This window comes from Theropithecus gelada, chromosome 11, assembly GCF_003255815.1.
Source record: "Theropithecus gelada isolate Dixy chromosome 11, Tgel_1.0, whole genome shotgun sequence".
In the NCBI taxonomy this organism is placed as follows: domain Eukaryota; kingdom Metazoa; phylum Chordata; class Mammalia; order Primates; family Cercopithecidae; genus Theropithecus; species Theropithecus gelada.
Genome location: NC_037679.1, coordinates 106,055,758 through 106,081,205, shown reverse-complemented (window position 1 = coordinate 106,081,205; position 25,448 = coordinate 106,055,758). Strand labels below are relative to the sequence as shown.

The following is a 25,448-nucleotide window of genomic DNA, read 5'->3' as shown; positions in this document are numbered from 1 at the left end:
CTCGCAGAGAACCAAGATCGCGCCACTGTACTCCAGCCTGGGCAACAGAGCAAGACTCCTTCTTAAAATAATAATAATAATAATAATAATAATAATAAAATAGGAAATTTCCTGCTGGATTTTTTCCCCCACTCTTTTTTTCTCCCTCTCAACCAGTGGAACTCCAGAGAATAATATTTAAATTACAGCTGAAAGTCTAATTTGTTTTTCATTTGTATTCAGAAAGCACCTTTTGACTATTGCCAGAGTTTGACTTTACATGATATTAAAAATAAGAAAACTATTTACATTTTTTTTCCAGTGCTTTGTTTAATTGATCAGTTCCGCTGTGCCAATGGTCAGTGCATTGGAAAACACAAGAAGTGTGATCATAATGTGGATTGCAGTGACAAGTCAGATGAACTGGATTGTTGTAAGTAGGACTGAGATCTATAAATTACTCTTAACAGAGAATTTAAACAATTTTTTTCTTATGTGTGAAGTTTACTTATCAAGATTTCCTTTCTAAGTAATAAGTATTAATATTAAGCTAATTATTTGTGCGAAGGTTTTTTTGTTTTGCTTTCAGTAATTCTTTAAACATAGCAGTTCTCTTATGCACAGAAATCATCACAGAAACATTTAATGAAGTACTAGAAAAGAATAAATATTATTTTACTATAACCAAAGTTACAAAATTCTCAAATCATTTAGACACATAGAAATCGGCCAGGCATGGTGGCTCACACCTGTAATCCCAGCATTTTGGGAGGCCGAGGTGGGCAGATCACTTGAAGGCAGGAGTTTGAGACCAGACCCTATCTGTACTAAAAATACAAAAATTAGCTGGGCGTGGTGGTGCATGCCTGTAATCCCAGCTACTGGGAGGCTGAAGCAGGAGAACCATTTGAACCCAGGAGGCGGAGGTTGCAGTGAGCCGAGATCACGGCATTGTACTCCAGCCTGGGCCACAGAGCAAGACTCAGTCTCAAAAAAAAAGAAATCAGTTGGTCTGAACTTAGTTTCTGAATGTTAGTCCGTGTTTAACTGTATTCCATTGTTTTCTTGAAGTGTTTCCACCAGTTTCTCGATGGCTGGAAGATTTTAAGAGCTTTCTTAAAATGCAGCCTGAAGGCAGGCTAACGTTTACCCCTGGACTTAGGGACCTTTGGCTAAATAGCCTATAGTTTCTTAAAGGTTCATAAAAGGTTCATAACTATTGACAAGTGCCCTAAAACAGTAGTCCCAACATTTTTAGTACCAGAGACTGGTTTCGTGGAAGACAGTTTTTCCAAGTGGGGATGGATAATGGTGTCAGGATGAAAATGTTCTACCTCAGATCATCAGGCATTAGTTAGATTCTCATAAGGAGCGTGCAGCCTAGATCCCTCACGCGCACAGTTCACAACAGGGTTCGCACTCCTATGAGAATCGAATGCTACCACTGATCTGACAGGCGATGGAGCTCAAGCAGTAATGCTTTCTGGCCTGCCGCTCACCTCCTGCTTTGTGGCCCAGTTCCTAACAGGCCGTGGACCAGTACCAGTCCGTGGCCAGGGGCTTGTGGATCCCTGCCTTAACGTATAATGTATCCCAAATTGATAAACTTAATTCTGAGTGGAATTCAGCCTAAACCAGGTCTACGCTGTCAAATATATTTGATAGAATTTAGATAGGATTAATTTAAAAGTTCTTTCACCTGTAATGAGTACTTTAAGCTAGTATTTTTACAAAGTTCAAGTGGAACTACTCAGTAAGACTTAGACTCCATTCATTTATTCAACAAGCATTTACTGCCCTTTTGTAGACACTCTGCTATGTATGCTGAGGATACATGCTACCTGCACCAAGTTTCTCAAAGTCCCCCTATCGTTGAAATAGTAGTAAGAATAGGAATTCTGGAACTAAGCAGAGCTGGATTTGAATCCTACCTCCTTCCTCCAACAGATGATTTGTTCTTTTTAAACTTTAGTTTCCTCACCTTTATTTTTTATTTTATTTATTTTTTGAGACAGGGTCTCACTCCCATCACCCAGGCTGGAGTGCAGTGGCACAGTCATAGCTCACTGCAGCCTCAACCTCCAGGGCTCAGGTGATTCTCCCACATCAGCCTCCCAAGTAGCTGGGACTACAGGTATGCACTGCCACACCTGGCTAATTTTTTGTATTTTTAGTGAGTCGGTATTTTGCCATGTTGTCCAGGCTGGTCTCAAACTCCTGAGCTTAAGCAATCCACCCACTTCGACCTCGCAAAGTGCTGGAATTACAGGTCTTCATCTTCAAAATGAAGAGAATGATGCTTAGCCTGATGCCTGCAAGAAAATTAAATGATTTAACATATATATCATTTAGCCTAAAAAACACATAGCCTGACTCATAATAGATAAATTGATTATGGAGTGTAAGTGCTGTAATAGAAATCTACACAGGTAGCAGTAGAAATAAGAGAGAAGTCAGCTTTTTAGGGACAAAGATGGACTTGATCAAGGAAAGCATCTTAGAAAAACTGTATTTAAGATTGGGTGTTGTGCCGGGTGTGCTGGCTCACACCTTTTACCCCAGTACTTTGGGAGGCCAAGGTGGGCAGATCACGAGGTCAGGGGTTTGAGATCAGCCTGGCCAACCTTGTGAAACCCCATCTCAACTAAAAATACAAAAATTAGCTGGGCTTGGTGGCGGGCACCTGTAATCCCAGCTACTCAGGAGGCCGAGGCAAGAGAATCGTTTGAACCCAGGAGGTGGAGGTTGCAGTGAGCCGAGATTGCACCATTGTACTCCAGCCTGGGCCACAGGGTGAGACTCTATCTAAAAAAAAAAAAAAAAAAAAAAAAAGATTGGGCGTTGATCAATGAATAGTGTTCATTATGTAGATAAGTGGAGAAATTGCATTTTTGGCAGAGGGAATATACTGTTCAAAAGCAGAAAGGAGCAAAACAGGCACCTTTGGGAAACTCCATGTAATGGGACTGCCAAAATACAGGCTCTGTTGAGGAGTGTCAGCAAGAGATAACATAGGTAAAGGTACAATCATGGAAGACTATGCTTTTCTTCTAAAGAAAATAGACAATTTTAACAATGGAGAGTGGAGAGTCACTGAAAATTTCAAGAGAAACACTAGCATGGTCAAGCAATACAGAAGCTGTAAAGCCAGTGGGTTGGAGGTGATAAGCTTATAGGCACGGAAATCTGTGAGGTTGGTTGCTTTCAAACTTCTTTTGATCACATCAAGAGGAATACAGAGATGTGAGCTCATGCATTTAAAAAGGTGTCACACAGCACTTCAATATTTACCCATATTATATAGAATGCATTCTGACTTTTTCTGTTTCATTTTTTCAAAGCTAGTTGTAACCCACTAAATCATTCTCACCATTTATGAATGATTTGCAGCCTGTAATTTAAAGAGGAAGCTATTAGAGTTTAGGCAGAAGATTGATAAAGATCTAAACCATGAGGAGGAGGAGTGGGGGTGGCAAGGAGAGAACAGATTTCGGAGTTATTTCAGAAGTAGAATAAAGAGGAATTGGTAACCACTTAGATATAGTTGATAAGTTTAAGTTGGCCCACAGATCTCATTGAGTGACTGGAGGCATTAAATGGGATACATAGCAGGAACTGAAAACCAAAGTACCATACCACATCTTGGCTGCAGATGTAATGTTTGATTGATGTGATGTTTAATTTACGTGAAATGCCTTTAGGCAGGCGTGTACTTTGCCACAAGCCCCGTCACTTTTTATTATCTTATACTAGATGACTTCATTTATGGTCTCTTTACCCCTGGAATCTAGGAGAAATGGCTGATGATGGTGACTGATGATGTTGCCTGAGAGGTACTTATGGAATATCCCACTGAAGCTCTTCAGGAAGTTGACTATAAGGAACTGTGGCTCAGAAGAGAGATGTGGTGCTCTTTAGTTTATTGATGATAATTAAAGCTGTGGCAGTAGATAGACTCTCCCAGGACAATAAGCCGAGGAGGAAAATAGTAGGTGATAGATAGAAATCTCTCTGGGAAGGACCTGCACTTAAGATGCTGGCAGAAGAGAATGAAGCCAACAAAGGAAACAGAGAAAGAATAATCAGAAATAGTAAGACATTTTTTTAAGAGAAAACAGGAACCAGCAGTATTGTGTAAAGAGGTCAGTGAAATGAGGAATATATTGAATATGGCAAATAGTAGAACTTTGTTGCCAGAACAGTTTCAGTGCAGTGGTAAGGGTGGAAGTCTGATTTCAGGGAGTTACAATGTGACCCAGAGACTAGGAATTGAGGGTAGTGAATGTAAACTTTTCTTTCTTGAAGTTTGGCATTGCAAAGGAATGTTAAGGCACTAAAAAGGAATGAAAAGATGAGACGGTTGTTCTCAAGGACTAGAAAGAGTCTATGCCTCAGATTCCACAGACTAAATTTGTAAATGATAATCCCTACATATTATGTAACTTAGAGATGTCATTTTCACGCATTTCTTTCATATAATCTGTCAGAGGATGAGTTTAGCTATATGGATGGGAGATTTGAGGTAAGATGAAGCAGGAGGAAGTTTTTTAAAGGATCTGCAACTGTGAGATAAAATTTAACTGTTCAGAATGGAAGAATTTTCCCTCTGAATAGAAAGAGTAATGCTCTAATTTTGATAAGCTCACTTTCTTTCCCTCTACCTCTGATATTGATGGCCTCTGCTTCTTAAAGCCTCAGGTAGCTCAGGGATGCAGCGAAGGTGAATCCCTGGGGCAAGTGTCCTCTTCTGGCAATCTGGCCTTTCTTTGTGAGTCCTCCATTAATCAGGTATTAAAGACCTTATGTTCCTTGGTCTTAGGCAACTAGACAGCCTGAAGGCCAGCAGCATAGGGGATTTGAGAGCTAAGGCTCATCTTTAGTTTCCAGTTGTCATTCATCAGGCCTACATGTCACTATTCAAATCTAAAATCTAACATGTGCTCAGAGCTGATTTTGGCTTCTTCACCATTCCAGGTAAAACATTTGATGACTTGCCTAGGTTTATCCCTTCTGGCCATAAATTTTTTCCTGAAATCTTGGAATAACCTTGTTCATTTGTATGGTATATAGAATGAAGTAGAATGGATTTTATCTGTTTATTTATTTAAAGCTTCTTAATGGTGTTTAAATCTGTACTTCATTTACCATCTTTGTTTCTGTCAGTTTATAATTACACTTTGCAACCTGTTGTTTTATTTCTGTCTTCACTCAAGGGTAGTTCATTTTGATTCCTTTTTTTTTTTTTTTTTTTTTTTTTTTTTGAGACGGAGTCTCGCTCTGTCGCCCAGGCTGGAGTGCAGTGGCCGGATCTCAGCTCACTGCAAGCTCTGCCTCCCGGGTTTACGCCATTCTCCTGCCTCAGCCTCCCGAGTAGCTGGGATTACAGGCGCCCGCCACCTCGCCCGGCTAATTTTTTGTATTTTTTAGTAGAGACAGGGTTTCACCGTGTTAGCCAGGATGGTCTCGATCTCCTGACCTCGTGATCCGCCCGTCTCGGCCTCCCAAAGTGCTGGGATTACAGGCTTGAGCCACCGCGCCCGGCCCCATTTTGATTCCTAATGATGACATTTATTCCATATGTCCTTGGGGCGTGGTGTGTATGTATTCATAAAAAAGAAAAGTGCTTATGAGTTATCTTCATTAGGCTTATAGCTTCACATTCCTATTAGCAAGCCCTCTTTTTGATTACTATTTTGAATGTACAGTTGTTTTTTCTATTAAATAACCATACTGCATTCTTCATTGTAGATCCAACTGAAGAACCAGCACCACAGGCCACCAATACAGTTGGTTCTGTTATTGGAGTAATTGTCACCATTTTTGTGTCTGGAACTATATACTTTATCTGCCAGAGGATGTTGTGTCCACGTATGAAGGGAGATGGGGAAACCATGACTAATGACTATGTAGTTCATGGACCAGCTTCTGTGCCTCTTGGTTATGTGCCACACCCAAGTTCTTTGTCAGGATCTCTTCCAGGTGAGTCAGAATGGATCCATTGAGAATCAAGTCTTTGGTCCTGCAAGACTGCCAGGTTTCCATTGTGGAAGAGAATACTACCTAGAGTCTGTTTGAAACCATATTACTCTGAGTTTAAACAATTAGAAGAACAAATGTTCTTTTTTACTATTAGCACCTTCTCTTTACACAGAAGGCCTTAGATATGGTTTGGTAGAAATTGTCAGAGCATATAAAGCAAATACATATGCAAGCTCTAAGCCTCTCTGACTACAATTCTGGATGCGTGCTACAGAAGGTGAATCAGCCAGTCATTTAGTGAAAGAGTTATAAACCACAGGTTCTTTAAGTTCACCACCAGGGAACTCTAGTACTATGGAGCCCATGAATAAAAGGAGACCAAAAATTATGTAAGACTCCCTTCAGCCAACAAAGATTTGTAAAAGCTGGATGATAGAAGGGAGGAATATGTCTTATGTTTTCTCCTGACTTCATGTGCTAACAGGGGACAAAGGGCTAGTTTGGGCATAGCTGAGTGGCCAGAAGTTTTACACTTGGGTAGGCCATGTTGCTCTAGGGAAGTGGCGTTCTTTTTAATGTTTTCTGGTGCCCTTAGTTAAAAGAAGCCTTCCTTTTAATGAATATGGAGAAGGAGGTGCCTTGCAAAAACCCTCTAAAAATAGGAACTTACTATGGGTGTAACTCTTAAGTAGACAAACATGGTTTTTAAACTGTTAATGGTAATGTGTCTTTGTTGCCATACCTATTTTCAGTTAGTGGAATTTGGGAAGCTTCTTGGAAAAAATAGAATTTCTTCTTTAGCACTGGTAGTTTTGATTCTAGAAACATTTATATTCATTAGATGAAAAAATACTCTTTCATATGTTGTTTGTACCCTAAAAAATGTTTTTTGTTTTCTTTTGAGCAAGTCTGTTATTTAACATACCCTGCTTCACAACCTCTACCCTTTACAATCCTTTCAAATCCTCCAAGACGTTGAAAAGCCCTTATTTTAAATAGCTGTGCTTCTACTAGGGGAGGGAGAAGGTGGGAGCTGTTCTTGGCTTTGTTCTAGGCCAGCTTTTTCAGTGGAAGCATTCACTTCTAGAGAACATTCATTTCCTTTCTCCATTAAATGTTTTCAATTATAGGAATAGAGTGTAAGTTATTTTAAAATCAGACTACTTGACTATTGATTGATATTTGTCATCCTACTGTTGAATAAAATTGCTTGATACATTTTTATAGATCTTACGCGTCTTCAGTTTTTATCCTCCTTTTGTTTTAGGAATGTCTCGAGGTAAATCAATGATCAGCTCCCTCAGTATCATGGGGGGTAGCAGTGGACCCCCCTACGACCGAGCCCATGTAACAGGAGCATCATCAAGTAGTTCTTCAAGCACCAAAGGCACTTACTTCCCTGCAGTGAGTAGTCTGTTTTCCTTTGAATGCAACATACATAGGATCTTAGATATTTAACTCATTTAAATGTGGGTGATCAGTGATAGTAATGTAAAAGTCGTTTTTGAATGTGAAATTTAGGCATAAAGGGCTCAAAGAAGGATTTACCACATCCCGCCCCCCAATGCTTGTGAGTCTTTTAAGTTACTGTGTAATAACCAGAATATTTGAAAGCATTGGGCATTACTTTCACATTTCAAGTAAAAGTGGAACTACTGAATGGTACCTCTTGAGGGATTAGGACCTTCATTTTATGACTTCCCAAAAGAGGAAGCACACCTGGAATTTCTCCTAAATCAATAATTTTTCTCTAAATACTTATAATTTTAAATAACCAGGACTTAGCTGTGCTGACCAATGATTTTTAGGTTACAGATTTTCGTTTTTGTCACTTTGCACTTTTTAGCCATGATGAGGTCTTAGGGAATGAGGAAGCCATAGTCCCAAAGTACTGTTTGAGGTCAATTCTTTGGAAAAGAAGAATTGTGCTAATAATGTATTGTTAAGAAACACTAATAGAGATAAGGAAGAAAAGTTGAAAGAAAGTCTAATCGTTTCTGTGTTGTTACTTTAATGTTTTAATTATTTTTCTTTTAGATTTTGAACCCTCCACCATCCCCAGCCACAGAGCGATCACATTACACTATGGAATTTGGATATTCTTCAAACAGTCCTTCCACTCATAGGTCATACAGGTAATACACATCCTCCTCTAAAATACGTTGCAGTATTTATTAGAAAGTGTTTTAGTTGTGGACCTGATGTGTCTCCAAATGAGCAGACGATGGTCACCAGAGAGAGGCTAGTCATCTTGTCTTGGTAGTACTGACATTGCCTCTACCACAAATCCTTTCCTTTCAGGACGTTATACTTTTTTTAAAAATTTTTTGAGATGGAGTTTCACTCTTGTCACCCAGGCTGGAGTGTAATGGCATGATCTCAGCTCACTCGTGTAATGATATGACCTCACTCGTGTAGAAATAAAGTGGGAACCACTTAAAGTATCTCACTCAGAATTCTCATTTCAGTTCAGATAAGACTGTTTGAAATAGCCTTGGCTTTGAACTGATTGTTTTAACGATTTGTTGTAATGCTGCTTTCCCTGACACAAGTTTCTTCTAGGAAGCCAAAACAGAGAAAGCAGAAGCCTGAAAATTGAGAAATGAGAAAAGATATAAAATATTATTTTTAAAAAGTCATGTCTTTAAATCAAATTGAATGAGGCAGTCATCAGAATAAACATGATTGCATAAAAAACTGTTCTTGCTTAACTATTTTCCAGATAAGCCCAATTTCTGTTCCTCTGAGTCAAAACTTTCATCATTTGTTGAGATTTTGGTCTAAACTGGGACATGAAAGAATTTTGTTAATTCAGTTTGTTTTATTTTTTTCATGAAAATAGAAGTATTTGGACTTTTAAATGTTAACCTTAGAAATTTCACCAAGGATTGACACCTGATTGGACAAAAAGTTAAGACCAAAAACAAAACAAAACAAAACAGTAACTGTGACACCATGTCAGTATTGATAGTAAAAGCCTTTGAGAACTCGCTCAGTGTGTCACATAACTTTTGGTCTCTGGCAGCCTTTTTATTTTTATTTTTATTTATTTATTTATGTATTTTGAGACAGGGTCTTGCTCTGTTGCCCAGGCTGGAATGCAGGGGCACAATCACAGCTTACTACAATCTCCGCCTCCCGGGCTCGAGCAGTCCTTCTGCCTCAGCCACCCAAGTAGCTGGGACTATAGGTGTGTGTCATCACACCTGGCTCACTTTTTTTAATTTTTTGTAGAGACAGAGTCTTGCTATGATGCCCAGGCTGGTTTCTTTCTTTCTTTCTTTGTTAAAGACTAATCAAATGCAGTAGTAAGAAAGGGAGACAGAGTAGAACAAGGAGTTTGATCTGTACCTGTGAACAATCATGGCAGCCATTTCTTTTGAAGTCAGTCCAAGTGATAGCAAATGGTTTGTATCCTGGGTTCCTGGGATATATTATCTTGTGGTGCTGTATATCACAAGGTATTTTATGAATGGTTGTATCACTTTTTAACTTGCTTTTGCCCCTTCTCTTGTAGTCAATCCTATCCTCTTGATCCTTTGATGAGAAAGCTTATGAAAAAATCTTTGGGATAAGTTTAAGATCAGCTTTACCATATTTAGAGTAAACAGGTATAAGAAGTTACAAATAGAAGTAGAAATGACAGAAAAGCCAGAACTTAGGTCAAATCTTATTTTCACTAGTATGTTTCTCTCTTTGCAATGCCTTTTTCTTTAGTTAGCAATGCTACAAACCTAACAACTGTACATCCCTTATAAAGATAAATAAGTGTAAGAAATAAGCTAGGCCTCTGAAATATACATTAGAAAATTCACTGACTCTTTATGGGCATTTAAATTTTATCATTTTGATGTTTAAAGCTGCTCTTATGACAGGTACTTATCTATACACAGGGAATGAAAACTGTTTCCCCCAACCACAGCAATTTCCCTTTGCTAAGGTAACAGTAATGGAATAGTTATGCCCCTGAGGCTGTCTACCAAAATCCAGCCTGGATTGTACAGAAATTGTACAGAATTGTACAGAAGAAAGAAATAAAGTCTTCAGATGTCATTAAATTAATTATTCATCAGGTTAATTTTGGAGTAAAGAATGTTGAGGAAATACTGACATGTTTGAGCAGTATAAAATATGTAAAAACCCATTCTTCCCATAGGCTATGAAACTGCAAAACAAATTTGAATAGTCATTTTTTGTTCTGTGATACAGTTTAACTTGAAGAGCACACCCAGAGGCTAGATTGAATTCACCTCTGCATTTCCATCCTGTTCATTTTCACTTGCCACTTTCTTATTTGCAAATAAAGTACATGCTGTCTTCCTTAGTGAATCTGCCATTGAAAATTGCCTCTTGGTCTGTGTAAATTTAAATGGCAGTAGCTTATTGTTTTCATAGTGTAGTTTACATCTAATACCTCTATTCTGAGAGGGAAAATCATTTTTTTTGTAAAACTAACTGCTTCTCTTTATTTTCTCCCTATGCCAGCTACAGGCCATATAGCTACCGGCACTTTGCACCCCCCACCACACCCTGCAGCACAGATGTTTGTGACAGTGACTATGCTCCTAGTCGGAGAATGACCTCAGTGGCAACAGCCAAGGGCTATACCAGTGACTTGAACTATGATTCAGAACCTGTGCCCCCACCTCCCACACCCCGAAGCCAATACTTGTCGGCAGAGGAGAACTATGAAAGCTGCCCACCTTCTCCATACACAGAGAGGAGCTATTCTCATCACCTCTACCCACCGCCACCCTCTCCCTGTACAGACTCCTCCTGAGGAGGGGCCCTCCTCCTCTGACTGCCTCCAACGTAAAAATGTAAATATAAATTTGGTTGAGATCTGGAGGGGGGGAGGGAGCTATTAGAGAAGGATGAGGCAGACCATGTACAGTTAAAATTATAAAATGGGGTAGGGAATACTGGAGATATTTGTACAGAAGAAAAGGATATTTATATATTTTCTTAAAACAGCAGATTTGCTGCTTGTGCCATAAAAGTTTGTATAAAAAAATAAATTTGTACTAAAAGTTTTATTTTTGCAAACTAAATACACAAAGCATGCCTTAAACCCAGTGAAGCAACTGAGTACAAAGGAAACAGGAATTATAAAGGCATCACTGACCAGGAATATCTGGGCTTTATTGATACCAAAAACAAAAAAGAGGAAGAAGAAAAATTAAGTCCATCTCAGAGTAGCAAACCATAGATACTTGGATGTAGCCAGCTAGCCTTCAGTTAACTAACATTTGAGGGCCAACAAGTACGAAATCATGAAAGGAAAAAAAAGGAATTAATACTAACCTTGGACGAAGGGCTTTGTTTTCTCTAGGAATCCAACAGTGTTAGTGAGGAAGATAGATACTTCTAAAAACCCATTCTGGGTGTTGCTGTTGTAGGAGAGATCAGCCAGAGGTAAGATGCCATGAAGCTGTGTGTGTGTGCAAGTCTCTGTCCCTACCTTTAGAATCCATACCTCTGTTAAAATGAATTTTTTCTCTATGTTTACCTTGCTGCCTCCCCCAGCTAGGTCATTTGGCTAAGATACCATGATTTTTTTAAGCTGAGGCATTGACTAAATGGAATTTTCTAAATTCAAGTTGATTTTAATATTTCTTCTAGCTCCATTCCCCAGTAGGCTTAGCTCTTCAATTTGACAGCTGTTTTTGCATAATGATCAAAAGTTAGACATATTATTTCTCTTCTTCCAAGATTGTTTTAATGCTCATTAAAATGTCTTTTTACAACACATATAGACAATGTTTAAGAATTAAAAACTTAACCATTATGTTTTTGTTGTAAATTAATCATATATCCTTGCACTACTTTCAGCATATATCACAGTATGAAATCATTTATATATATATATATATTTTTTTTTTTTTCTGAGTAAAACATTTAAATATGTTCTGGTTAGAGACAATCTATTTAAAAATAATTTTTTCTTATTAGGGTTTGCCCTATATTAAACAGTTTGTGACGTTTTCATGTTCTTTAGGCCGGTTTTTCTCAGAATGATGTCTACATACATACCTCTTCTAATGTGTGACATGAATTTAATATCTTTCTGTTACCCACTGTGAATGTTAGGCTGTTTTCAAATTATCCACAAATTATTCTTATAATCACCTCATATTTTTATGTGGATCCTCTCTTACCCATTATGGATTAAGATAATTTAACAAATTTAACAATGAGAATTAAATGAGAAGGCAAACAACTTTTCAGCTGTCAGAATTTGGGTGGAAGGGAATAATGGAAGCCTCTTTTGTGATCTGCCTGACCTGCTGTCATGTATGGTACTAGGGCTGCTACATCTTCAGCTATCAGGGCTGACCTGTGGAATGATTCTAGCACTTGCTCTGCCACCTTGCCAGAAGTCAGTTTCCTGCTTTTTACACATGTCTAGCACTTCTCTGCTAAAATTGAATGGTTTTAAACTAATGTATTTTTAGCTTAAGAGGTGTTGGTCAGTTAATTATTGAATTTTTTTTTTCTTTTTTAATTCTGTCTTGCCAAGGCTTCTCTGGGTTTCAGGGCCCAAGAGAAAACAGTGGAAGAAAGGATTCAGAATTTTGGCAAGGGTGAAGTAACTGTTCATGAAATACCTAAGTAAAGTTTTTGAAGATAAAATTGTGGTTTCAGAATAATGCTGACTGTTGGAGACTGTAAGAATCAGGTGCACTTGATTTTGCATAGAAGCAAATGGTAAATCTGTCAGAGTCCTGCTTTTCAGTTAGACAAGCATGAACTCTTGCTGTTGCTGGAACTAAGTGCCTACAGTGTCAGACAAAATGGACATTGAACTTGGGTTCTGTGATTCACGGGGGCACTTGGTGCTTAAATGAAGATGGAAAGGTTAGCAATACCTGCGTGTCAGTTAGAATTTGACAGTTCTGTATGTTTACATTTTTAAATGTGCATCTTAATCTGGTGGACTTCCCATGTGGGGACTTGCACTCTAATAAACTAAGAAGAATATTGCCTTGTTGGATCTCAGTCCACACGCCTGCACTGCGATGGCAATGACCTCTTCTTCAAAATACTAATTTGTGTGCCAATTTGTTTAAAATTATTTGAAGGCAGTTCAGCGTAATCTCAGTGTTCTCTTTCTGGGGTAGATGAGATGGATTCTTAATATTTCTGGGAGTACTTTTTAATGAGAGAATTGTCAAATTTGGAAAGATTTATTCACCCTTAGGTTACATGGACAGTTAAGCTTAAGTAAACTGTATATTGATTATTAAACACGCACTGTAATTGGAAAAGTCGAGAGGAAATACATGAGACCACAACTTAGGGGGGAAAAAGAAAAGGGATTTTTAAATTTGACATATTAAATTCATTGTGCAAGGGGGAAAATGAATAATGTTTCCTTAGATTCGTTATATGCAAAAGTATTTATTTTGAACATGTGTCCTAAAATATGTGCACTAACTGATGTGATTAAAATTATCCAAGAAATAAACTTGAGCATAACATACTCTGTGGGCACCACAGTAAGCTATTTCTGCATTGAAGTGGTGTTTTTTAACTAAGGCCTGGACTTGGTTCCAACGAGTCGTGATCTTCTGAATAGTGACTTAACGAGTTCTGTTTGCTTAAGTCAGATAATGGCACATTCACAGGAAAAAAAACAGAGTTGGTGGATAGAATTTTCTCACTATTAGTTTTTCTTCCATGAAATTTTATTATGCCTTTGGCACTTTCTGCCACTCTTACAGCATATCACAAGATGTCTGTTTAGCAGAAGATTATGTACTTTAATTTTAACATAAAAATACCTTGTGATACATTACCAAGAGATCTCTGATTCTTCAGTAAGTTTGAGAACAGCTATTCTACAGAGATGATAGGTATTTAGAAATGAAGACTTTAAAGTACATTTTCATCTAATATAGGCCAGTAATTGGGGGAAGGGGCTTTGGGCAGTACAATTTTAAGATGATTTTGAGGGTTGTATTTCTTTATCATTTAAAAATACCCTGAAGTCAGTAATTTATATGAAGGAAACTCATTCATTATTGAAGGTATAAAACTAGCCACCATCTGTATTAGGTAGCAGTTTTGGAGGATCATCTTTTTCTTTTGCTATAAAGCCCTATTAATGAAGAATACTTCCTGCAGAGTTACTAGCTGTGGCTTACCTAGTGTGTTAATGAAATGTGTTTATTTATGTGACTTGATATCAGTAGTCATAATAGAGACTAAAAGAGGTATGCTTTAAGCAAGCCTACTTCTATGCAGTGAACAGGCTGCCGCTGCCTAGATTAGATTCTTAGAAATGTCATATTTTGAATTGTTTTATTTCTTGTAGGGGAAACTTTGTCCCACTTCATTGATTTGCATGCCATAGGAATTACATATTGGTTATCATTATGTATCTAACAAGATTCAGAAACAAAAATCTTGGACTTTTCACATCCGAAATATGTCAGCTCTTAATAAATGAGTGGTGCTTCAGTCTACATACGGCATCCATAGTTTATCTAGAGTAAGGATGTGAGTGTGTTGACCAGTTGTCAGTGGTTGGACAAATATTTGGGCACCTACAGATGAGACCATACACTAAGTGTGGACTGAGTCCTAAAGAAGCTTATAGTCAAGTGTTGTTTAAAACAGTATCAAAATTCTTAAACTCAAGGAATTTAATTTTATTTGGTATTTCTTAAGCCTAAAATGAGCCAAGAGAAAGCTGATTTTATAAAGTACTTGTCGTGCATGTGTGGCTTCTGACTTTTGGGAAGGTACCATTTTATAATAGTCTCAAAATTTAGCTTTTGAAATTCTCAACATTTTACAGTAGAAGACTTTGGACCTCAAGTATAAAATTATACCATTTATAATTTTAAAAAAATTAAATTATAAGTATTGTAAATGCATACTCTCAAGCTATTGTCTGACTTGATCTACATCATAAAGCCTGTACCTGAGTGGAGTGGAAGGTGGAGTCTTACGTTAATCAGTTACTGACTCTACCTTCACCCTCCTTCAATTGAGGTAAACTTTGCTGTTTTTCTTTTTCATAAAGCATTCGAGTTTATTGCTGAAAAAAATCTTCATGACTATACAGATAGAATTACAAACTAAATGATTTCTTTTACTTAGAAGCAGAGTATAGACCTAACAAATGGTTAGATTTCCCACCATCACTTAGAGTTTGCCCAGAAGCAACACCAAAGAATTATAGACAACATGCTTTTGCTTAACTGTCCATTTTGGTTGTTTTGTTTTTTAATCAAATATAAGCAGGATGGGCGATAGAGATATTTATATAGAGATATATATTCTATATATCTAATGCCTAAATATGGGTATTAAAGGGAAAAATTTTAAAGTCTGATTAAATCCAATATTACATGAAATTAAGTATATGGGTTAGTAAGGAAAAATGTTAAAAAGTAGAGAGAATACCGAGAAGATGAAACTGGACTAGCCTTATTTGCAAGTGAAGGATCTGGTGCTGCTTTCAGATGTTTTTCCTTTATTTTTTTTCCCTTAAGCTTTAATCTTCGTCATTGTCTGAAAGTCAATTGGTGTTTCTTGTTCATCGACTTTGGTACGATGGTGCTTTGCAAGGATGTATTTATATTATAATGGCCAACATTTGGTCAGCCCTTGTCCACTTCTTCACTTCCCTCCTTTTGTAAAATAAGTGCTTTAATTATAAACTGTATAAAAATACCTTGTATAAAACCCCTTTTTTGATTGTTACGATAAATAAGCTGAATTGTAACAAATGAAATGTTGATTTTTATAATAAAACTGGAAAAATAAAAGTGTCTGTCCTTTCTTTTCAGCAAGAAATTTAGACAGTAGCTGGTTGTGCTTTGCTGTGATGTAAATAAGACTGTTTCAGACACAACAAAACCCAGCTTTATTGTTTGCATTTTAAATAATACTCTGCTAGCACACCTATAGTCCCAGCTAGTTGGAAGACTGAAGGAGGAGGATCACTTAAGCCGGGGAGGTTGAGGCTGCAGTAAGACTCGTGATTGCGCTACTTGCACTGCAGCCTTGGGCTACAGAGTGAAACCCTGTATCTAAATCAATCAGCCAATCACTCTGTGCAAGAGATTTGCGAAGGGCTGTTGCTTCGTTCAGTGCTGGCAGCATTTGTGTTTGGGAACAAGAATAAGAAATAGCCTGTGCTTCAGAACTGGTCTTGTTTTCAGTAAACTGGAAGGAGTTCTAGTATGGACTCTGAGCACTTCCCTCTCTTCCAAGATCTTAAATTAGCTTATAAAATGCACATTGCTTTCCTGGTGAAGAGCCCAGTGCGATGCGATGATTCTTTTTCTATGCGGGTAGGACATAGTGAAAACCAGTGAAATATCAGGTCTCTGCTTGATACTAAGCTTACTAGTTTGATAGGAAGGGAGAAAAGCTGCTTTTGTATTTTGCAGTATTTGAGCCCAAATACCAATTAAAGGGAAACCAAGTTTTAATATAATGCTTTTCCTTAGCCAGTGCTCTCAAATAAGTGAACTTACTTTGGTCTTTGCTGACTCCTCCCATTCTTTCCCCTGGAAGGAAAACAAAAACTCCCAAGTTGTGCCATTCCTAGTTAAATGAAAGAAAGAAAAGGCAGAAGATGGGTTTGCCTGATTTAAAGGCAGTCTCAGGAATGGGGAAAACACTGCAAACTGTTTTGGGTCCTTCTTTCCCCAGATAGGTTTTCAGCTAAGTAAATCATTAAGTAGTTTTCATTTTAATTCTTTGCCTTGTATATGATTGCATTGCTGCTATAAATTTAATTCAAATGATGAATTACTGTCCTCAGATCTCTGGCTCCATCCATTTATATCATTATGTAATCTGCACAATCCCCCCTCCCTCCCACAGAGAATCTGCTTAAGATTTGCATTTGCAAATTCATATTTAGTCAACGTACAAAACCATCTTCTCCAATGCAGAAGTTAAAATGAAGGATAATTTGATTAACATTCTAGCCTGCATTTACTGTGTACCAGGCACTGTGCTGCCTTTCCCCGCCTCCCACCCTCCGACTTAAAATAACCAAATGATTGCCAGCTGTGGTAGCTTGAGCCTGTAAGCTACTTGGGAAGCTGAGGCGGGAAGATCTTTTGAGGTCAGGAGTTTGAGACTAGCCTGGTCAACAGAGAAACTCCTACCTCTAGAATAAAAAGAATAATAAACTGATTAATGACCAGGCTTGACAGGAAATGCCCAATTTGAGTATGAAAAGCTCCACTGCAAAATTTTGATTAGAAATGGGTTATCGCCGGGTGCAGTGGCTCACGCCTGTAATCCCAGCACTTTAGGAGGTCAGGATTGCCTGAGGTCAGGAGTTCGAGACCAGCCTAACTGACACGGAGAAACCTCGTCTCTACTAAAAATGCAAAAACTAGCCAGGCGTTGTGACAGGCGCCTGTAATCCCAGCTACTCCGGGAGCTGAGGCAAGAGAATTGCTTGAACCCAGGAGACAGAGGTTGCAGTGAGCCGAGACGGGACCTTGGCACTCCAGCCTGGGCAACAAGAGCGAGACTCTCAAAAAAAAAAAAAAAAAGAAAAAAGAAAACGGGTTGTCTCTGGGTAGAGGGAAAAGGACATGGATTGAGGTCTAAATTTTAATCTTTATTCCATAGTAATTAATTGTCAAGGCATATCTGGACTCATTTATATCTCAGTATTTATTGGCATTAGTCTAATGTAGAGTTTTCAGAACCTTGACTCTAATGAGCCAGTTGACTCTTTTTTTTTTAGACTGAGTCTCGCTCTGTCGCCAGGCTGGAGTGTAGTGGTGTGATCTCGGCTCACTGCAACCTCTGACTCTGGTTGAAGCGATTCTCCCGCCTCAGGCTCCCGAGCCACCACACCCAGCTTTTTTTTTTTTTTTTTTTTTTTTGTACTTTTAGTAGAGACGGGGTTTCACCATTTTGGCCAGGATGGTCTCGATCTCCTGACCTTGTGATCTGCCCACCTTGGCCTCCCAACGTGCTGGGATTACAGGCGTGAGCCACCGTGCCTGGCTACCAGTTGACTCTTTTAATAAGTCAATTCCAATACCTGTTCTAGAGAGGTACTTACACATAATGCATTTGAGGCAATGAATTGTATTACAAGGTAGAGTCCATTGGAGCCCAAACACGTATGTGGTATCCTATTCCATGGAGATTCCTATTAGATGCTTCATTTCCCCTAGGCACTTGCTTTCCTTTCTAAAGAAAATAACTGTCGAAAAGGAGACAGCCCAATGCCCATCTTACATCACGAGCTGCATGGCAGACAGAAGTGATTATCCTGAGGTCTTTTGACTTCTGGTCGTCCTACCAAAAGCTCCCCCACTACCATTACTCAAGTGAACAGCCTTGAAGATTCTCGTCTTTTGTCCAGTAATTGAAGTTCCTTCTTGGGGATTCCATGGGAAAGAAAGGGTTAGGGTCTCAATATGCAGTGCTGTGATTCTTAACTGCAGATACATATGTAACAGGAAAAATTTTAATACCTCAGTTTCTCTAGGTTATTCATATTTTCTCTTCTTATGTCCGCTTTAGATACTTGTGTCTTTCAAGGAATTTGTCCATTTCATCTAAGTTGTTGATTTACTGACATAAAATACGTTCTCTATCCTTTTAATGTCTGTTTTTGTTTCTGACATCGGTAATTTGTGTCTTCTCTACTGGGACTCAGAACATAGTACCTAAAATATGACACCTTGGAATACTATTTTGAGCTGAAGGAATTTGATAAAAATCACAGAAGCAGGATTCCCTCATCATTCTCACCTGAAGCAGATTATAAACCTGGGATAAGTTTTCTGATCTTCCCCTTAAGCAGGTCCCTCGTGTGAGAGGTGCCCTCTCTGTGCCTGGAGCAAAGGAACATTCTTATCTCTAAAGACAAAGGGTCAGCCGGCGCAGTGGCTCACGCCTGTAATCCCAGCACTTTGGGAGGCTGAGGCGGGTGGATCACCTGAGGTCAGGAGTTTGAGACCAGCCTGGCCAACATGGTGAAACCGTCTGTACTAAAAATACAAAAATTAGCCAGCTCTGGTGATGGGTGCCTGTAATCCTAGGTACTCGGGAGGCTGAGGCACGAGAATGGCATGAACCCAGGAGGGGGAGGTTGCAGTGAGCCAAGATCGTGCCACTGCACTCCAGCCTGGGAGACAGAGCAAGACTCTGTCTCGAAAACAAAAACAAACAAACAAACAAAAAGGATCACAAAGAAGAATCTAAACTTAGGTCTTGCTAAGTTTCCCCCAGTTATGATGAGATCATACCCTTTATGTCCTATCATATTTCTCCACAACTGTCTACTCTTCATCAAACTTAATACAAAACACACACCTGTTTCTTCGGGTCTTCATTTCAATATGAAGACTCCTGTACCACATAAAACATACTAAATTTGATAGTTTTCTGTCTCTTTTTTTTTTTTTTTTTTTGTGGAGACAGACTCTTGCTCTGTCATGCAGGCTGGAGTGTGGTGACACGATCTTGGCTCACTGCAACCTTCACCTTCCAGGCTCAGGTGATCCTCCCACCTCAGCCTCCCAAGTAGCTGAGACTACAGGCACGCACCACAACATCCAGCTAATTTTTTTGTAGTTTTTGTAGAGATGAGGTTTTACCATGTTGTCCAGGCTGATCTTGAACTCCTAGGCTCAAGCAATCTGCCCACCTCAGCCTCCCAAAGTGCTGGGATTACAGGTATAAGTTACCACGCCTGGCCAAAAAAATCTACTTACTTATAGCTCCATCCCCACCCCATTTGGTTGGTTGTCACAAAGTTATATCTTTATCCATGTGCCCCCAAACATAAACTAATAATTATTTTAAACACATTAGAATTTTAAATTATGTAGAAAACAATGTGGAGGCCGGGCACGGTGGCTTATGCCTGTGATTCCAGCACTTTAGGAGGCTGAGGTGGGCAGATAACCCGAGGTCAGGAGTTTGAGACCAGCCTGGCCAACATGGTGAAGCTCCATCTGTATGAAAAATACAAAAATTAGCTGGACATGGTGGCGCATGCCTGTAATCCCAGCTACTCAGGAGGCTGAGGCAGGAGAATGGCTTGAACCCAGGAGGTGGAGGTTACAGTGAGCCGAGATCACACCACTGCACTCCAGCCTGGGCAACAGGGTGAGACTCCATCTCAAAAAAAAAAAAAAAAAAGTAACAAAACTAAAACAATACTAGTGTTTAAATTAGTTTTTAAAAATGTATTATTAGTCTCTTGGTTGGGCATGGTGGCTCACACCTGTAATTCCAGCACTTTGGGAGGCCGAGGTGGGTGGATCCTTTGAAGTCAGGAGTTCGAGACCAGCCTGGCCAACATGGTGAGATCCTGTCTCTACTAATAGCAAAAATAGCCACGTGTGGTGGTGCATGCCTATAATCCCAGCTACTCGGGAAGGTGAGGCAGGAGACTAGCTTGAGGCTGGGAGGCAGAGTTTGCAGTGTGTTGAGATCATGCCACTACACTCTAGTCTGGGTGACAGAGTGTGACTCTGTCTTAAAAAAAAAAAAAGTGCCAGGCGCAGGGGCTCACATCTGAAATCCCAGCACTTTGGGAGGCCGAGGCAGGCAGATCATGAGGTTAGGAGATTGAGACCATCCTGGGTAACATGGTGAAAACCCATCTCTACTAAAAATACAAAAAATTAGCCAGGTGTGGTGGCATGTGCCTGTAGTCCCAGCTACTCGGGAGGCTGAGGCAGGAGAATCATCTGAACCTGGGAGGCAGAGGTTGCAGTGAGCAGAGATTGCGCCATTGCACTCCAGCCTGGATGACAGAGTAAGACTCTGTCTCAAAAAAAAAAAAAAAGTGTAGAAAACAAAAAGTAGAGTTACAAACCCTTGTCCAAATAATACTAGCTTTGGGAGGGGCATGGTGGCTCATGCCTGTAATCCCAGCACTTTGAGAGGCCAAGGCAGGCAGATCACCTGTTTGCGACCAGGCTGGCCAACATGGTGAAACCCTGTCTCTACTAAAAACACAAAAATTAGCCAGGCATGGTGGCGCACACCTGTAATCCCAGCTACTTGGGAGGCTGGGGCATGAGAATTGCTTGACTCCTCCAGGAGATGGAGGTTGCAGTGGACTGACATCGTGCCACTGTACTCCAGTCTGGACAACAGAGCAAGAATGTATCTCAAAAATAATAATAATACTAGCTTTGATAGTGGCCTATGTATTTACCTTCATAGAGATCTTTATTTCTTCAAATGGCTTTAGTTACTGGCAAGAGTCCTTTAATTTCACCCTGCAGAGGTGACCTAGTCTAACAAACTCAATCAGCTTTTGTTTATCTGGGAATTAATTTCCCCCTCATTTTGAAAGATAATTGATATGGTTTGGCTGTGTCCCCACCCAAATCTCATCTTGAATTGTAGTTCCCATAATCCCCATGTGTCATGAGAGGCACCTGGTGGGAGGTATTTGACTCACGGGAGCAGTTTCCCCCATGCTGTTCCTGTGATAGTGAGTAAGTTCTCACAATATCTGATGGTTTTATAAGGGGCTTTCCACTTTGCTTGGTTCCCATTTTTCTCCTGCTGCCATGTGAAGAAGGACATGTTTGTTTCCCCTTATGCATTGATTATAAGTTTCCTGAGGCCTCCCCAGCCACACTGAACTGTGAGTCAATTAAACTTCTTTCCTTTATAAATTACCCAGTCGTGGGTATGTCCTTATAGCAGAGTGAGAACGAGCTAATACAATAGTTTTGCTGAATATAGGATTCTTGGTTGATACTGTTTTTTTTTTTTTTTTTTTTCCTTTTAGCATTTTGAATATATTGGCTCATTGCCTTCTGGCATCCCAAGTTTCTGATGAAAAATCTGCTGATGATCTAGGGGTCCCTTGTATGTGATGAGTCAATTCCCTCATCCTACTTTCAGGATTATCTGTCATTGTCTTTCAGGCATTTGATTATAATGTGCCTCAGGGTGGGTCTCTTTCAGTTCATTATGCTTGGAATTCATTGAGCGTCTTGGATATTTACATTCATATCTTTCCTCAAGTTTATAATGTTTGCAGCCATTATTTCTTCATGTATTCTCTGTGTCTCTTTCTCTCTCTCTCTCTCCTTTCCTCTGGAACTCCCATAATGCATAATGCTTGTGTTGGGCAGCTTGATGATGTCTCACAGCTCCCTTAGGCTCTGTTCACTGTTCTTCAGACTTTTTCTTTCTGTTCCTCAGACTTGATAATTTCCGTTGTCTTATTGATAGAGGCAGGAGACAGAGAAATCCTAGGCAGATGGGCAGTTCCCCAGTGAAACCCCACATTCAAGCCAAAGAGAGTTTAAAGCCTGAAGGCCAAGCTACAAGTCAAATTCACAGACTGGATTGAGAAGTGTCTTCCTGTTTGGTGTGCTTTTCTTTGATTGATCCCCACCCTTCACCTATTTTACATATACCTACCCTTCCCTAATTGTTTTTACACTGTGCCCACCTTTCACTGGTGCCTTGGTTTTAACCTTTCTTGCATACTCACAAACCAGGAGGCACGCACTCCCTTATCCTGTTCCTATAAAAATACCAGACTCAGCCACACTGAGAGAGACAACCTGACTTCAGGAGAGACAATCCGACCTTCCCACCCTCTCTCCACTGACAGCTGTTTCTTCACTCAATAAAATTATCTGTCTTTACCACCCTTTAATTGTCAGCGTGACCTCATTCTTCTTGGAAGCAGGAGAAGAGCTTGGGACTCACTGAATGTGGGTGGCCAGAAAGGCTGTAACACTGGCCCTCTGCCCTCGACGGTGGAGGGCAGCTTCCCCACATGACAGAAGCAGTGGCGGGGCCAAGCTTGTCCCGAAGCCACGCCAGTTCTGGAGCCCTGGGCCAAGGAGGGGCAAGAATCTGACCGAGCTGTTAACATGCTGCCGTCCATCAGGCTGTGGACAGCAGAACTAAAAGAGCTAATTAGCACACTAACACCCCTTCTGGGGATTTAGGGTCATGGGGCACCCCTGCTTGGGCACTGTTGCATTCCCCTTAGGGCAACACAACCTGGTCTGGCCGTGGGGCCTGCACAGAGCTTGCTCCTGTGCTGGCACTTGGAGCGACAAGTCAAACGCTGCACTCGCTTGCCCATGTGCTCCCTCCTACCAGGGGCTGAGCACAGCTGGCCGAGTAGATGGGTGCCCCTGCTGCAAGCCCAGCAAAGGGGTCAAGAAAAATCCTGTGTCATTATCTTCAAGTTTCCTGATTCTTTCTTCTGCTTGCTCAAATCTGTCTTTAAATTTATTTAGTGAATTTTTTATTTCAGTAATTGTACTTTCAGCTTTCAAAATTTCTTTTTGTTTTCTTTTTAGGTTGCTTGTCTCTTTATTGATATTTCTATTTTGTTCATATGCTATTTACATTATTTTTTAACTTTCTCCACATGTTCCTTTGTTCTTTTTTGAGAATCTTTAAGACAGTTGTTTGAAAGCCTTTCTCTAGTACATTTGCCACCAGATCTTTTTCAGAGACAGTTTCTGTTGATTTTTTTCCTTTGGGTCATACTTTCCTGTTTCTTTGTATGCTTTGATTTTTTGTTGTTGTTGAAAACATAGACATTTGAATCTAATAATATGGTAACTGTGGAAATCAGATTAATCCCCTTCCCCAGGGCTTGCTATTTTGTGGTTTGGGTTTGCGTGGTTTTGATTTTTAATTGTTGTACACTGTCTCTGTACCAAGGATCACCCTGAGGTATAAACTTAAGTCTTCTGAGGTCTTTTCTGAGTCTGTGCCTCTCTTTGGACATGCAAGGTCAGTTTCATATTTTCCCCCCAAATACAGTTGCTCTTGGATATCCTAGTCTCATTGTCTGGCTCCCCAAAGGGGAAAAGGAGAACAATGAAAAGGAGAAAAAGAGGGCAGAGGCCCTTTAAATTTCCAGGAAGTCACTTCAGCTGGGGGAGGAGAGGCTTGTAGTCATGGGGAGAGGTGTAATGGGTCAGACTGACAAACAATGGCTGCCACCTCTTTACCTGCACCTCTTTGATCAGAGCGGGAGTCAGCAATCAGTGCACAGATCCCTGACATTTGGAGAACAGGGTTCTTTTTTTCCACTCTGCTTACCACAAGCTGTGTGCAAACTTCTCCAGGAACAGGTGCACCATTGCTTGCCATGGGACTGGAGTTGGGGGATAGGTAGCTGGTATTGTGCTAAGAGCTGAAATTGATTACATTAACTGTAGTTTACCTGTTGAAGCTTTTGCCTGGAAGTTGCAAACCTTTAATAGACTTCAGAGTTCCACCATAGTTATTTCAGATTGATTCTGTCTGAGTTATTGTTGTCTAGGTGGGAGACAGATTTCTGGTGTTTCCTACTCCACTATCTTCCCAGAATTCTTTCCTATCATTTGTGTATGTATTTATTTATTTATTTATTTATTTATTTATTGAGAGATGGAGTCTCGCTCTGTCACCCGGGCTGGAGTCTTGCTCTGTTGCCCGGGCTGGAGTGCAGTGGCACAATCTTGGCTCACTGCAACTTCTGCCTCCCAGGTTCAAGCCATTCTCTTGCCTCAGCCTCCTAAGCAGCTAGGATTACAGGCATGCACCACCATGCCCACTTAATTTTTGTTTTTTTAGTAGTGACAGGGTTTCACCATGTTGGCCAGGCTAGTCTCGAACACCTGACCTCAAGTGACCTACCCACTTCGGCATCCCAAAGTTGAGGAATTACAGGTGAAAGCCACTGCACCTGGCTTCATTTGTGTTTTTATTGCCATAAGTTTTACTTCTGCATATTGTAAATGCCATCATATACTATTATTATTTTGCTTTAAACAACTGTCTTTTAAACGTAAAGAAAAATACTTTTATTTATCTGCGTATTTATTATGTTTGATGTTCCTTATTCCTTTGTAGAGATCTGAGTTTCCATCTGCTATAATTTTCCTTCAGGCTGAGTTTTCTTTGGTATATCTTCTGCTCTTAGTCTGCTCATGACACATTCTACTTTTCAAAATTTTGAAAACATTCTGAAAATATCTTCATATTTTCTCCTTTTTTCTGATCAGTCAAGCTAGAGGTTTTATTGATATGCTCAACAAACCAGCTTTTGGGTTTGTAGATTTTTTTTCACTATTTCTTGTTTTCTATTTCTTGAATTCCCTTTCTCATGCCTACTCTGGATTTGCCTTTTCTAGTTTAAGGTACAAGCTGAAGTCGTCAGTTAGTGACTATTCTTTTCTAATGTAGCTGTTTAGTGTTTTAAAGTTTCCTTTGCTAAAGTGAAGTACTAAGTACTACCTAGTGCCTCTCAGAAATGCTGTGCTTTCATTTTTAAGTTAAAAATACTTCTAATTTCCCTTTTGATTTGTGCTTTGACCCATGGGTAATGTAGACAGGTTTATTTAGTTTCCAACATTTGAGGGACTTTCTAGATATCTTTGTTATTGATTTCTAATTTATTACAGTGTTGTCAACAAACATTCTTTAAATTACTTGAATCCTTTTAAATTTATTGAGATTTATGGTCCAGAAGATAGTTCAATGTTTTAAATGTCCAT

At 39.6% G+C, this 25,448-nt stretch overlaps 1 protein-coding gene across 2 annotated transcripts in view; it reads left to right on the top strand.

Annotated features, from left to right (window-relative positions):
* The window catches only part of LRP6 (LDL receptor related protein 6), a 149,646-nt gene extending 137,900 nt beyond the window's left edge, over positions 1-11,746 (top strand). Inside the window, exons 19-23 of one of the 2 annotated variants that reach the window (XM_025402140.1) lie at positions 302-412; positions 5,728-5,958; positions 7,226-7,362; positions 7,996-8,093; positions 10,444-11,746. In XM_025402140.1, coding sequence (XP_025257925.1) covers positions 302-412; positions 5,728-5,958; positions 7,226-7,362; positions 7,996-8,093; positions 10,444-10,738 — 872 coding nt within the window. In that variant the 3' untranslated portion in view covers positions 10,739-11,746. The remainder of the gene's footprint in view (positions 1-301; positions 413-5,727; positions 5,959-7,225; positions 7,363-7,995; positions 8,094-10,443) is intronic. The other variant, XM_025402141.1, reaches the window with a different exon arrangement.
* The last annotated feature ends 13,702 nt before the right edge of the window (positions 11,747-25,448 follow it).